This window comes from Lithobates pipiens, unplaced genomic scaffold (assembly GCF_037356315.1).
Source record: "Lithobates pipiens isolate NorthernLeopardFrog02 unplaced genomic scaffold, aLitPip1_a1.2 Scaffold_25, whole genome shotgun sequence".
In the NCBI taxonomy this organism is placed as follows: Eukaryota; Metazoa; Chordata; class Amphibia; order Anura; family Ranidae; genus Lithobates; species Lithobates pipiens.
Genome location: NW_027507787.1, coordinates 28,142,507 through 28,157,965, shown reverse-complemented (window position 1 = coordinate 28,157,965; position 15,459 = coordinate 28,142,507). Strand labels below are relative to the sequence as shown.

Below are 15,459 nucleotides of genomic sequence, written 5' to 3'. Positions count from 1 at the left end.
GACAACCCTACATGGCACACGCATGCTTTGAACAGGGCACTAAGAAAACTAAACCACAGGCTGGAGTTATTTTTAGACGGCAACTTGTAGCGGTGCTTTGTGGAAAATGAAATTTCCAGTCGGAAACTGCAGAAATAACAATCTAGGATTCTGCACAATTTATCTGCAGGTGGTGGCTCGTAACTCCGCCTGAGCACATTGTTTTCCTGGCCTCACCTTCTGTTTCGTAAAAAGTAAAGTAGTAGGAGGTAGTAGGAGGGAAATTCCCAGGAAAGTGCCTCTATGCAGCTGATTGGTTGAGTGCAGGAAGTATGAGGTCTATATAAGCAGAGAAGTGTGCTGTGTATGTATTCAGCTTATTCATAATGAACCGTAGCAGTGTGCTGATGACTCCAGCCTTCTCCATGTGGGAAGCAGCGCAGCCAGGACTCTTCCTGCAACCTGTATGGGACTATGTGCTATCCAAAGAGCACATCATCAGATCTCCCTTCTATCCAGTGCTGTTCTCCTTCACTGTCTACATGGCTTTCTGTCTCCCTTACCTGGCATTAGACATTCTCTGTCTCAGAATACCAGCCTTGAAGAAGTACCAAGTGCAGCCTAAATCCAGACCCACATTGGCCATGGTGCTGCACTGCTTGGCACACACCATCTACAGTCACCTGGTCTTCATATTTCCTCTAAGCGTTGCCTATTGGTACTGGAGACCGGTGCACCTGCCATCCCTGGCACCTGAGCTTCATCGCATTGTGTTGGACATCATTGCCTGCATGTTGCTCTTTGACTTCCAGTACTTTGCCTGGCACTTGCTGCATCACAAGGTGCCCTGGCTGTACAAGAACTTCCACAAGACACATCACAAGTACACTGCCACCTTTGCCCTAGCAACACAGTACTCCAGTGCATGGGAGATGCTGTCATTGGGGTTCTTTGCTAACATCAGTCCAATAATGCTGGGGTGTCATCCTTTAACTGAGATGGCCATTTTCATCATCCATATCTACCTGTCTGTGGAAGATCACTGTGGCTATGACTTTCCCTGGTCTGCACATAGACTGGTGCCATTTGGCTTATGCGGAGGGCCAGGACATCATGACCTCCATCACCAGAAATTTGTCTGGAACTATGCACCTTACTTTACTCACTGGGACAAACTGTTCAATACACTAGCAAGACAGACATCCAAGGAGCCACATGACTGATTTCCATGTACAGACTGAATTGCCAAATTGTATCTTCATCTCCAAGGCATCAAATGCTACCTGATTGAAGGAAAGGACACTGCAATGTGCTCGCCAGGTTCTGAGATGTCTGTGCCACAAAGCTGGGCTACCAGTGTTCAATAGACTTTCTGTTCTACAGGGTTTTCAGAATAAGAGGTTATCAACGACCTCTGATTTGCACTTTAAGAAAAAAAAGTTGATATTGTACTTTTCATATTTATACATATTTATTACACTTATGGTTCAATAGTGATCATTTTATAAACAATTGTGTTGTACATGTGTTATTTAATCTATATATATATTAAATATATGCTAATTAATTTATTTTTAAGGAATGCACAATAGTGAAATTCTGAAGAAAAATAAAAAATGAAGGAAGCTTGTGTTGTACACTGAAGCTATAAGGTACACGTTATACAGAAGAATGTCATAGTACGTATGCAGTATGTTCAGGAAAGTATAGCTGATAGTTGACAGATTTGATAAAATGTTTGTTTCTACTGCACTGAAATAATCATCTTTGCTTTAGAAAGGTTCAGGGAATTGATGGTAGAAAGAACCAATGTATGTTTGTTGGTAAAAAGGTATTTAAAGAAACAGGAAGGTATTTCCAATCGCCAAATAAGCTCATTTGATAGGTTAATGATGTGAAGTGCATACGTTAACAGTTGATCTAGTAAAACGTTTTATGTTTTATTCTATTTTTTGTACTTTTACCTTATGTATTTGCACTTAACACAGCTGGCTGTGAAAATCATGTCCTCAACCATTTTCCTATTTTTTATACGATGCTGTCAATATTTATTTTGGTTAAAAAATGTTGACTATATTTGTACAAACGATAACATTAATAAATTATTTGTTATTCCTAACAAAGTCATAGTATCAGTGTGTTCTTTATATATTATGCATTATGTGTATATAAGGAATCTAATAAACAGTAACTACTTCTAGCAATACATATTTGCCGGAATATGGGTATATTGGATGTATTAGAACATACATTAGTTAATAGCAATGGTTAATACAACTAAACCACTTCTGATTCATATTTTTGGTCCAATGAAACACACAGCGATAAAGTGATAAGAGAACTGATAAAAAGATGTAATTAGGGGCTGCGTTAATAAAGGCCGAGCAGAGTATGAGGTTGAATTACTAAAGGCAAAAAGACTGTGCACTTTGCAAAGTTGCTCCAAAGCTTTAGCAAATGAGCAAAAGCTCTGCTGACTTCCATCATCCAATCATCAGCAAGAAAAAATTTAGTTTTTTTTTTAAATTTTCCTTGTATGTGATGAGGGTACTCTGCAAAGTAAAGCCTTGCCTCATTTACAGGGATACAACACTTTTAAGTACACAATGGGGTTTATTTACTAAAGCTGGAAACTGCAAAATCAGGCTCACTTCTGCATAGAAACCAATGAGCTTCCAGGTTTTATTACCAAAGCTTAAAGCGGAGGTCCACCCTAAAGTGGACCTTCCGCTCATCGGAACCCTCCCCCCCTCCGGTGCCACAATCGGCACCTTTCAGGGGGGAGGGGAGTGCAGTTACCTGGATAATCCAGGTAACTGCACCCACTTCCGGGATAGCTCTCTGCGGAAAGGGCCGTAACTTACGCCCCTTTCCGCAAGTGCCCGCCCCTTCCTGCAGATCCCAGAGGCAGCGGGGACCGTCCTCATTGCGCAGCGCATGCGCAGTAGGGAACCGGGAAATGAAGCCGAAAGGCTCCATTTCCTGATTCCCATACCCAAGATGGCGACGGCAGCACTCGAGTGTCGATCTAGAGATCGGCTTCGGGTGCCGACATCGCGGGCGCGCTGGACAGGTAAGTGTCACTATTTTAAAAGTCAGCAGCTGCAGTATTTGTAGCTGCTGGCTTTAAAAAAAAAAAAAAAAACGCGGAGTCCCGGTGGACTCCCGCTTTAATTGAACAAGTTGGGGTTAGAAGCTCATTGGTTTCTATGCAGAAGTGAGCCTGATTTTGCACTTTCCAGCTTTAGTAAATAAACCCCATTGTGTACTTAAAAGTGGGGTATGCCTGTATTAAGCTCTGGAGCAACTGCAAAGTTTCTCCTGCTTGGTCAGTTAAATATACTATTGAAAGTGTTTTATTATATCTATTTGACAAGTGCAAAAAATAGCTGTTCATCCAGCCTAAAATCTTGTGCACTGATAACTTTCTGTGCTCTCTGCCTCCTGGCTGTTACTGGTGAATTGTAGACTGTTATTCCCATGGACTACAAAACACCTCCCCCTGTTATGAAGAAGAGAGTGAGGTGTTATATGGTCATAACACCCTCCTTTTACTATAATGACAACACTGCTCAATACATTTATCAGTCTGGGACAGGAAGTGCGTTAATGGCAGGATTACCTGGTTAAAATAAGGGGAAAAAGCATATCTCCCAACATTTTGAGATGGGAATGAGGGACACCTACTAGCAAACATATGTAGGTATAAGACACACCCCCTGACACACCCGCTTAAAGGTGAATTAAACAAAAAAAAGGTTAACCTCCCTGGCGGTAATCCCGGGTCTGGCTCAGGGTGGGATTTCAGTTCCATGAGCGGTAACCCCGAGCCAGATCGGGATTGCATTGCAGGATACAGGGAGAGTTACTTACCTTGTCCCCTGGATCCAGCGATGTCCTCCCCACTGTGTGTGCGAGCCGTCCTCCACTCGATTCACACAGTGCCCGAGTGCCGCCGAGCTCTGTTCCTTACAGATTACAGTACTGTATAAAAAAAACACACACCCCCTTTGTCCCTAGTGGTCTGTGCAGTGCCCTGCATGCACTTTTATAATATAAATACTGTTTTTTCTGCCTAAAATTTGGAGATTGTCCATAGCAACTAAAAAGTGTCCCTTTAGTTCAGTGTTTTTGTATTTGATTACATTATTGAATAATTTTTATTATTATTTGTTATCATTATTTATAGTTATTTATTATATTATAAACTTTATTATACCCAGGATGTCTACAGTGGTGGTGGCACAGTGGTGTAGTAGTTAGCATTCTCACCTAGCAGTAAAAAGCGTCACTGGTTCAAATCCCAACCACGACACTACCTGCCTGGAGTTTGCATGTTCTCCCTGTGCCTACATGGGTTTCCTCCAGGTACTCCAGTTTCCTCCCACAATCCAAAGACATGCAGGTAGGTTTATTGGCTTCTGTCCAGAATTGGCCCTAGTATATGAATGGGGACCTTAGATTGTGGGCTTCTTGAGGGTAGGGACCAATGTCTAGGGGTAGACACTCATTCAGGTTGGACTGGTGTCTTTATTCAACCTTACTAACTATGAACTATGAAACTATACTAGACTCTGGTTTGAACAGATTTAAGAGAGTTATTCCTAAGAATTGCAGGCCTACAATATAAAACGCCAAATTTACATGCAAAATAATTGTACGGCTTTCAGCACTTAAAATCAGAAATAATCATACCAGGGAGGTTAATTAAATCCCCAAGGGCTTTTCTTTTACTACTATTATTCCTTTATATTGATTTTTAACATTTACAAATGCAACAATTTAGAATTTGGATGAAAGGTTTAGCACTGGGAAACACTTTTTGAAAGATAAAAAGTACATTTTATATAACTATATAGATCAGACCAAAATGAGGGGGAAAGAGGGACAGAGGGACATTGCTCCAAATCAGGGGCAGTCCCTCGAAATCAGGGACAGTTTGGAGCTATGGAAAAAGTGTAAAAAACAAAAACAAAGAAGAAAATGAATGCAGCCACCACATTTAAGGATCTGTAGCCTGCAATAAAAAAAAAAAAAGTATTGTGAACACAGTTATGCTTAGCTAGTCCAGTGGTGGCCCGTGCATTGTGGGCGCACGTGCACCCCCCCGTTTCTGCTGCCACCCCCCCCCCCATCCATGCGCCCAGCCCTTTCAGGACGCCAAACGCATGGATTCCTATGGCGGGGGCGGGAGTATTTTTTGAAGCACCTGATTAGAGCCAGATGATCTAATATGCTTCAAAAAGGGTGGGCTCGGGGCACAGAGAGTGCGCCTTGATCCACCCAATTGTGTGGCAATAGCGAATGAATATTCGCTATTTTCACACTGTATTGCCTCCCCACCAATCTGGAGGCAGGTCAGTGAGACCTGTTTCCTGATTGGCCAAAGCGCCAGGCGTTAGGGTTGCCACCTGTCCAGGATTCACCCTGACAGTTCGGGTTTTGAATCAAGTGTCCAGGTTTCAGGCCACCTGAAACCCGGACACATGATTCAGACCAGACCATGGCTTTCCAGCAGGGTTTCACACTGCCCAAAGCTAGTATTAACAGTCCTCCCCCACAAACACATACAAACTCCCTCCCACCCCTATCCCTCTGTGTCTGCCCACACTCCAATCAAATAAGAAAAAGGAAGTGGGGGAGGGGCATTTGAAGCCCAGCAGACACAGATACATCTGGATGAGAGGTGCTGACTGCCAAGGGGTGAATGAGCTCACCATCCACTCCTGTCTGTGACTGAAGTCTCCCCCCTTCTCTCTCCTGCCTCTGAGTACACAAAGGTAAATCCGGGTTCTCAGAGCACCCCTAACATCAGAGTTCCCCTTTACACCAGTGGTCACAGTGTTCCCCCTTACATCAGAGTCCTCTCTGTACATCAGAGTTCTCAGTGTTCCCCCTTAGATCAGGATTCCCAGAGCATCCCTTATGTCAGAGTCCCCAGAGTTCTCCCTTATATCAGAGCCTGTAGAGTCCCCCTTACAGTGAAAGGGAACTCTGCAAGTTCAGATTTAATAGCAAACTCTGCAGAATCAGATGTGAATGGGTACTCTGTGGATTCAGGTTTAAAAGGGGAACTCTGTGGACTCTGATGTAAGAGGGGACTCTTGTTATTTACGCACAAAATATATCTACTCTATAGTATATACTGTAAAAAAAAACTGCTGTGCACCGTTAAAGTGTTCGGGTTTGACTTGAAGAAAAGGTGGCAACCCTACCAGGCGTCCCTATTGGCTGCTCAGCGCTTTGGCGGAAGTGGGACAGAGGAAGCGAGAGGAGAGGAGACACCGGAGAAGATTACAAGGTAAGCGCCGATCCATCTGTGGGCGGGAGGGTTGTTGTGTCATTGTTGTGTCCCGTGATGCTATCCATCCGCAGGGAGGGGTGTTAGGGGTTGTATCCAGCGATCCGATCCATCCGTGTGGGGTTGTGTCACAGTATTGTCTCCCGCGATCCATCCGCGCAGGGGGGTGTGAGCGGGGAGGGACACTGGCAGCATCTGATGGGCACACTGGGAGCATGTGATGGGTACACTGGCAGCATATGATGAGCACACTGGCAGCATTTGATGGGCACACTGGGGAGCATATGATGGGAACACTGGTAGCCTATGATGGGCACACTGACAACATTTGATGGGCACACTGGCAGCATATGATGGGCAGACTGGCAGCATTTGATGGGCACACTCACAGCATATGATGGGCAGACTGGCAGCATATGATGGGCACACTAGCAGCATTTTATGGGCACACACGCAACATATGATAGGCACACTGGCAGCATTTGATGGGCACACTGGCAGTGTTTAATGAGCACAATAGCTGCAATTTGAGGGCACAGTGGCTGCGTTTGAGGGCACAGTGGCAGCGTTTGATGGCACAGTGGCAGCGTTTGATGGGCACAGCGGCTGCAATTGATGGCACAGTGGCAGCATTTGAGGGCACAGTGGCAGCGTTTGATGGGCACAGTGGCTCCAATTTTTTATTTTTTTGCACCCCCCAAAATTTTGAGCACCAGCCACCACTGTTAGCTACTGTTCACAAGAGATAAGTAAACTAATTTGTGCCAACCAGGATTCAACCTCGATTATGGACCTTTTAAAAACTCCTCCTGCTGCTAACTGATAAACACATGGTGAACCACATCACATAGTAAAACGCTTTTAGACCAGATTTAGACTGAGTGGAGGAATGAAATCATGGGAGAACCCGGACGATTTCACTCCTGCATGTCAGTCCCAATTTTGGCAGCGATTTCACAGACATCTGTGTGAGTTTCTGCACAGATGTCAATGGAAATTGCACCCCAAAATCACAAAATGGAGTATAGAAACTACTTTTTGAAATCACAGTGCCATTGCCGGCAATTGCCACCGATTTGACATTCAATTTGACATACAAATCGCATGTCAAATATATCATTTAGTGACAACTTTTTGTAAACTTTTTTTTTGTGTGTCATTATTCAATCACTTGGGACAAAAAAAAAAATATTCAATGGGCTTAACATGCCCCTCAGCAATTTCCTTGGGGTGTCTACTTTCCAAAATGGGGTCATGGGGGGGGTTTGTACTGCCCTGCCATTTTAGCACCTCAAGAAATGAGATAGGCAGTCATAAATTAAAAGCTGTGTAAATTCCAGAAAATGTACTCTAGTTTGTAGACACTATAACTTTTGCGCAAACCAATAAATATACGCTTATTGACATTTTTTTTACTAAAGACATGTGGTTGAATACATTTTGGCCTAAATGTATGACTAAAATTTAGTTCATTCGATTTTTCTTATAACAAAAAGTAAAAAATATCTTTTTTTTTTTAATTTTCAGTCTTTTTCCTTTTATATCGTAAAAAATAAATATCTCAGAGGCAATCAAATACCATCAAAAGAAAGCTCTATTTGTGGGAAGAAAAGGACGCAAATTTTTTTTGGGTACAACATTGCATGACCGCGCAATTACCAGTTAAAGCAGTGCAGTGCGAAATTGTAAAAAGACCTCTGGTCCTTAGGCTGCCAATTGGTCCGGGGCTGAAGTGGTTAAACCCACAAGTGTTTTTTTTTTACCATTACTATTCCTTTATATTGGCTTTTGGAATTTATAAATGCAGCAATTTAGAAATCAGATGAAAGGTTTAGTGCTGGAAAACACTTTTTGATAGAAAATAGTCGTATTAACCATTGCTATTAACTAATTTATGTTCTAATACATCCAATATCCCCATATTCTGGCAAATATTTATTGCTAGAAGCAATTACAGGCATACCCCACTTTTAAGTACACAATGGGGTTTATTTACTAAAGCTGTAAAGTGCAAAATCAGGCTCACTTCTGCATAGAAACCAATGAGCTTCCAGGTTTTATTATCAAAGCGTAATCGAACAATCTGGGGTTAGAAGCTCATTGGTTTCTATGCAGAAGTGAGCCTGATTTTGCACTTTACAGCTTTAGTGAATAAACCCCATTGTGTACTTAAAAGTGGGGTATGCCTGTATATCAGACCAAAATGAGGTACAAATGAGTAGTAATGAGGAGGAATGAGGGACAAATGGACATTGCTCCAAATCAGGGACAGTTGGGAGCTATGTAACCTGGAAGATGATTGGTTTCTCTGCAGAAGTGAGCCTAAAGCCCCATACACACTATCAGATTTTCTGCTGATTTTTGTCTTCAGATTTACCAAAACCATCTAGTAGATGGGCCTGCCTGATTGCATACACATTGAAACTCCTAAGGTTTGATCTCATATTATATGGTTTTGGTAAATCTGAAGGAAAAAATCAGCAGAAAATCTGATAGTGTGTATGGGGCTTAATTTTGCACTCTCAAGCTTTAGTAAATCAAACCCATTGTGTACTTAAAATTGGGGTATGCCTGTATATAGATGTATATAAAATGCACTTTTTTTCTATCAAAAAATTTTCAGCAATAAACCTTTCATCTGATTTCTAAATTGCTGCGTTTGTAAATTCCCATAGGGGTTGATTTACTAAAGGCAAATAGACTGTACGCTTACAAAACGTACACTTGCACTCTGCAAGTGCAGTTGCTCCAGAGCTTAGTAAATGAGGTAAAGCTTCACTTTGCTGAGAATACCCAATCGTGTGCAAGGAAAATAAAAAAACAGCCTTTTTGCTTGCACATGATTGGATGATGGAAGTCAGCAGAGCTTCTGCACATTTACTAAGCTCTGGAGAAACTGCTCTTGCAGAGTGCAACTGCACAGCCTATTTGCCTTTAGTAAAACAACCCCATCAGGGCAATGTAGCCACACCAATTTTTGGCCTCTTTGTTGTGTTCTAAAGCTGGGAGGTATAAAATTGCATTCCTAGACCAAACCGTTTTGTTTTGTTAGTGAGTTTTTTTTGTTAATGGTATATATTTGTACAAAATCAAGCAAAAAAAGTGAAAAAAAGTACATAAAAAGTTTTTCTTAAAAAGTGATTTAAAGTCTCATTTTAAAAAACAAAACAAAAAAAACAAACATGTTGGTTTTGCACAGAGCAGCCTGGATCCTCCACTTTTCAGATGCCTTTTTGCTGCTCCTGGCCCCTTCCTCCTGTCGAGTGCCCCTACAGCAAGCAGCTTTCTATTGGGGCAACCAAGCTGTTCGGCCCTGCCCCCTCTCTCCTCTGATTGGATAACTGACTTTAACTGACAGCCGCAGGAACCAATGGCGCAATGCTGTAACTCAGCCAATCAGGGAGGAAATTCCCAGATGGCTGAAGGACTCGTGGACATCGCTGGACAGAAATGGGTCTCAGGTAAGTATTAGAGGGTGCTGGGGATGCTGCTACACATAGAAGGCAATCTTAGTGCAACTCCTTTAATAAAAAATAATTTAGGTTAACCAAGGGTCAATAACGGACATGTATTTAAAATAATACAGTTGTAAGGGATGAAGATTACATGGGGGAGCAGCTGTCCCAGTGTAATTTGCAGGGGCCTTTGATCTTTTTGATGTATGTTTGGGGTCATTGTCCTGCTGGAAGACCCAAGATCTGGGATGCAAACCCAGCTTTCTGACACTTTGCTCTACAGTGCGACCCAAAATCCTTTGGTAATCCTCAGATTTCATGATGCCTTGCACACATTCAAGGCACCCAGTGCCAGAGGCAGCAAAACAACCCCAAAACATCATTGAACCTCCACCATATTTCACTGTAGGTACCATGTTCTTTTCTTTGTAGGCCTCATTCCATGTTCGGTAAACAGTAGAATGATGTGCTTTACCAAAAAGCTCTATCTTGGTCTCATCTGTCCACAAGACATTTTCCCAGAAGGATTTGGCTTACTCAAGTACATTTTGGCAAACTGTAGTCTTGCTTTTTTATGTCTCTGTGTCAGCAGTGGGGTCCTCCTGGGTCTCCTGCCATATCGTTTCATTTCAATTAAATGTCAACGGATAATTTGTGCTGACACTGATGCTACCTGAGCGTGCAGGACATTTCTTTGGAACTTATTTGGGGCTGCTTATCCACCATCCGGACTATCCTGCGTTGCAACCTTTCATCAATTTTTCTATTCCGTCCACGCCCAGAGAGATTAGCTACAGTGCCATGGGTTGCAAACTTCTTGATAAAGTTTCGCACTGTGGACAAAGGCAAATCTAGATCTCTGGAGATGGACTTATAACCTTGAGATTGTTGATATTTTTCCACAATTTTGGTTCTCAAGTCCTCAGACAGTTCTCTTCTCTTTCTGTTGTCCATGCTTAGTGTGGCACACACAGACACACAATGCAAAGACTAGGTGAACTTCTTTACTTTTTATCTGCTTTCAGATGTGATTTTTATATTGCCAACACCTGTTACTTGCCCCAGGTGAGTTTAAAGGGGCATCACATGCTTGAAACAATCTTATGTATCCACAATTTTGAAAGGGTGGCAATAATTTTGACCAGCCTCATGGAATTTTGTGTGACATTATGTCCAATTTCCTCCCCTTTTTTGTTTTGACCAAATACACACAAAGGGAATAAACATGTGTATAGAAAAAAAATGTTACTGCAATATTTTCTGTGAAAAATACTTGATTTTGTAGAAAAGTTTCTGAGATGTCAACAATTTTGGCCATGACTGTATATGAGTTTCATAGTTTCATAGTTAGTAAGGTTGAATAAAGACACCAGTCCAACCTGAGTGTCTACAGTTGTCCCTATCCCTGTACATTGCACACTCACATTGGTCCCTACCCTCAATGAGCTCACAATCCAAGGTCCCCATTCATATACTAGGGCAAATTTTGGACAGAAGCCAATTAACCTACCTGCATGTCTTTGGATTGTGGGAGGAAACTGGAGTACCCAGAGGAAACCCATGCAGACGCAGGGAGAACATGCAAACTCCAGGCAGGTAGTGTCATAGTTGGGATTTGAACCAGTGATCCCTTCTTACTACTAGGTGAGAGTGCTAACCACTACACCACTGTGACACCCTAGGTGTGTATGAGTGTGTATGTACGTTTGTAAGTTTATGTATGAGTGTATGTGTGTGTGTGTGTGTGTGTGTGTGTGTGTGTGTGTGTGTGTGTGTGTGTTTGTATGTACGTATGTCAGTACGCTACTATTAGGCCTTGCTCACATGGGCATATTTAAACGTACACCCGCATGTGTACACCCATATACTGTATCTGATGTGTATATATATTTGATATACACTATATACATCATTATTTATATATGATGTGGACACTTTTGCCATATATACCCTTTTTTTTTGTCCTTTAACATTTTGTCATTACAGATGCTAATGTATTGATGCTGTGCCAGTCCATTGCTTTCCATTTATCTGTATTTTGGAGTAATAGTGAGAATTGGTCTGCTGGATATTCAACGCCCATTTCTCTTCTTTATGAACCTTATATTGCTCTTATACTATTAAAGGTGTGCAAAAGTTGTATTTATTTATTGAAGCCAAAGCATCAGCATGATGGCCATATACCTAACTTTGCCACAAAGAGACCAGCAATGACCACTACATCATTTTTCAATGACAGGTGCATGTTAAAGAATTGTGAAGCCAGACTTGTATTTTATTTAGGAGACAGCTTTCAGACGTTCTTTTTGAAAAAATGTAAAAATCCAGCTGAAGTTGGGTAAATAAGAATTAATCCTAAACCAGTAAGGCTGCTGTTTAGGATTAATTCTTTATACTTTAACTGTATATATTAGCTAAAACTTCCCTGTGTAGACATGGTTTTCATGACTTTCCGTTTCGTAAAAAAGAAAAATTGCCAGAGAATTCCCAGGAACGAGTCTCCACGCAGCTAGTCAAAGGAGCTCAGGAAGTATGAGGTCTATATAAGCAGAGCAGCATGCTGTGTGTACTCAGCTCACTTATAATGAACTGTAGCAGTGTGCTGATGACTCCAGCCTTCTCCACATGGGGAGAGCAGCACAGCCAGGACTCTTCCTGCAACATGTCTGGGACTATGTGCTATCCAAAGAGCACATCATCAGATCTCCCTTCTATCCAGTGCTGTTCTCCTTCACTGTGTACATGGCTTTCTGTCTCCCTTATCTGGCATTAGACATCCTCTGTCTCAGAATACCAGCCTTGAAGAAATACCAGGTGCAGCCAAAATCCAGACCCACGCTGACCATGGTGCTGCACTGCTTGGTACACACTATCTATAGTCACCTGGTGTTCATATTTCCTCTGAGTGTTGCCTATTGGTACTGGAGACCGGTGCACCTGCCATACCTGGCACCTGAGCTTCATCGCATTGTGCTGGATATCATTGCCTGCTTGTTGCTGTTTGACTTCCAGTATTTTGCCTGGCACTTGCTGCATCACAAGGTCCCCTGGCTGTACAAGACTTTCCACAAGACGCATCACGAGTACACTGCCACCTTTGCACTGGTGACACAGTATTCCAGCACATGGGAGATGCTGTCGTTGGGGTTCTTTGCTAACATCAGTCCGATAATGCTGGGTTGTCACCCTTTAACTGAGATGGCCATTTTCATTATTCATATCTACCTGTCTGTGGAAGATCACTGTGGATATGACTTTCCCTGGTCCACACATAAACTGGTGCCATTTGGCTTATATGGGGGATCAGGACATCATGACCTCCATCACCAAAAGTTTGTCTGGAACTATGCACCTTACTTTACTCACTGGGACAAACTGTTCAATACATTAGCCCAGCATCGAAGCAACCACATGTGACATAGGAAGGAGCCAAATCGAAGGAGCTATATGACTGATGTCAATATACTGACTGAATTGCCAAATTACATCTTCATCTCCAAGGCATCAATTGCTACCTGATTGAAGGAAAGGGCACTGGACTGTGGTCTCCAGGCTCTGGGATGTCTGTGCCACAAAGCTGAACTACCAGCAATAAACTCTTCTCAGAATTACAGTGCTTTCATGTTTTGTTTTTTGTTCTTTTTACATTCTATCTTTACCTTTAAAAAAAAATGGGATATTGTGCATTTCATATTTTTACATATTTATTATGCTTTTCTGTTCGTTTTACTACTCTAGCTCAGTAACTTAAATGTTATAAACAATTGTGTTGCACGTGTGTAATTTACTGAAAATGCTAATTAAACAATTTTTTAAATTAATGCATTATGGTAAAATGCCACTAAAGAATGTGAAGGAAACATAGAATCATAGAAAAGTGAAAGCATAAAAAGACTGAGTAGTCCATCGACTCAGCCCATTTTATTTATTTTGTTTTTTTTTGTGTGTATTTTTGTTTTTTTCATTAATGTTTTTGTCTGACTATAGATGTATGTTTATCCCAAAAATATTATACACAATATTATAAGGTACAGGTTACAATAAAGACTGTCATAGTATGTATACAGTTTGTTCAGGAAAGTGATCTTACAAATGCAGATGGATGGCTGTGAATTATTTGATGATTCATAGTTGATAAGTGTGATAATTCTTGTGCGATAGTGGTTATTGCTTTTTAGATCTTAGAAAGAAAAATGATATGTTTGTAAAAATGAATTTAAATAATAAGCAGGCATTTCCAAAGACGTAATGCATTGAGTTCAATAGGTGATATTCTTGACCTAAAAATGATATGGAAAGACTTGAGCTATGAAAGGGGCTTTTTAGCTTGTACAAAAAACTATTTGCACTATACGCAACTGAAAATGTTTTTGCGTTTTACAATGTTTTTATCTGATAATATAAATACATATTTTTCTTGAAAGTTTTTGTTGAAAAATGTTTATCATTTATTATAAATTATTAAATTGTCATTCTTAATAAGTGCACTGTATCAGAGTGTTAAATATACACTATTCATCATGTGTACAAAAGACTAACATCAGGTACCCAAACTTTTAAAACAATAACAGCTGCTTGCAGAAATACACATTTGACAGAATATGGTTTACATTTGTCTTAACCAAACAGAAAATAAGTTACTAGCAATAGTATTATGGTTTATGACTAAAAGCATTTGGAATTCATATTTTTGATCAGAGTCCAGATTAAAAAAAGATTAGCACAAATGGTTGTAACTACTGGGCCTCAGGGACTAAATACTTAGAAACTCATCAGAACAGAGAGTCCAGGTTCACAAAAGACAGTTGGTTTCATGAGATTGTTCAACCACACAAACAACCATCCTGATTCAACCCGCATTATAAATATTGGATCACACATGATACTAAAGAAACCCAGGAGACTGAAGGGTGGAAAATTATGGCTGCAGCCTATTTGTTTGGTATTATAAAGGTTAAAGGAATTCATATTCTGTTTTAAACCCAGACGTTTAACACATAACTTTAACCAAAGCACCTCAAGCATCAGGCACTAGGTACCAACACAAACACTGTCCACCTACACCTGTGGGACGACAATACCCCAATAAAGTTAGAACCACGACAAAAGGAGAGGAAATGACTGCTTGGTCAAGGAGACTGTTGTAACAGACAACATATATTGAACATAGAAACGAAAACACTTAACCCTCATCTGTTGCTTAAAATTTCAACTTCTAACCTTTTCTTTGACTGGCCAGGATCAAAGTAGTGAAGTCCTTCTGGTAATAACTGTTTTTTTGTGAGTTCTTATCAGTAATCAGGATGTGAGGTAAGGGAGAAGGAACCACTGGACCTGAAAAGATAAAACAGAGAAAGCCATAAGAAAGATTCTGTACCTTTTTAGGCCTCATGCACACTGTAGCTCTCCTAAAAGCTTTCTCCTTGTAGGAGAAAAGCAGCTACAAAAATGCTCTTAGGCTGCGTCTTTTTTTTTTTTCAAGCATGTTTAGATGTGTCTTGGGCACTTATTCATTTTATTGGCCAAAATATTAATATATTAAGAGTATATATTAAAGCGGGGTTCCACCCTAAAGTGGAACTTCCGCTAATCGGAACCCTCCCCCCCTCCGGTGTCACAATTGCCACCTTTCAGGGGGGAGGGGGGTGCAGATACCTGTCAAAGACAGGTATTTACACCCACTTCCGGGCATAGACTCCCACGGGAGTCTATGCCTCTTCCTGT

At 41.2% G+C, this 15,459-nt stretch overlaps 2 protein-coding genes across 2 annotated transcripts; both read left to right on the top strand.

Annotated features, from left to right (window-relative positions):
- The first annotated feature begins 346 nt into the window (after window positions 1-346).
- Window positions 347-2,102, top strand: LOC143930155 (cholesterol 25-hydroxylase-like protein). Its single transcript, XM_077454182.1, has one exon. It carries the CDS (start codon window positions 366-368, stop codon window positions 1,200-1,202), a length of 837 nt encoding a protein of 278 aa, XP_077310308.1. The 5' UTR covers window positions 347-365; the 3' UTR covers window positions 1,203-2,102.
- A 10,217-nt stretch (window positions 2,103-12,319) lies between these two features.
- Window positions 12,320-14,113, top strand: LOC143929861 (cholesterol 25-hydroxylase-like protein). The gene is given in 2 exon segments (XM_077453829.1): window positions 12,320-12,358; window positions 12,361-14,113. Coding segments are annotated over 2 exon segments (831 nt in total). The 3' UTR covers window positions 13,153-14,113.
- The last annotated feature ends 1,346 nt before the right edge of the window (window positions 14,114-15,459 follow it).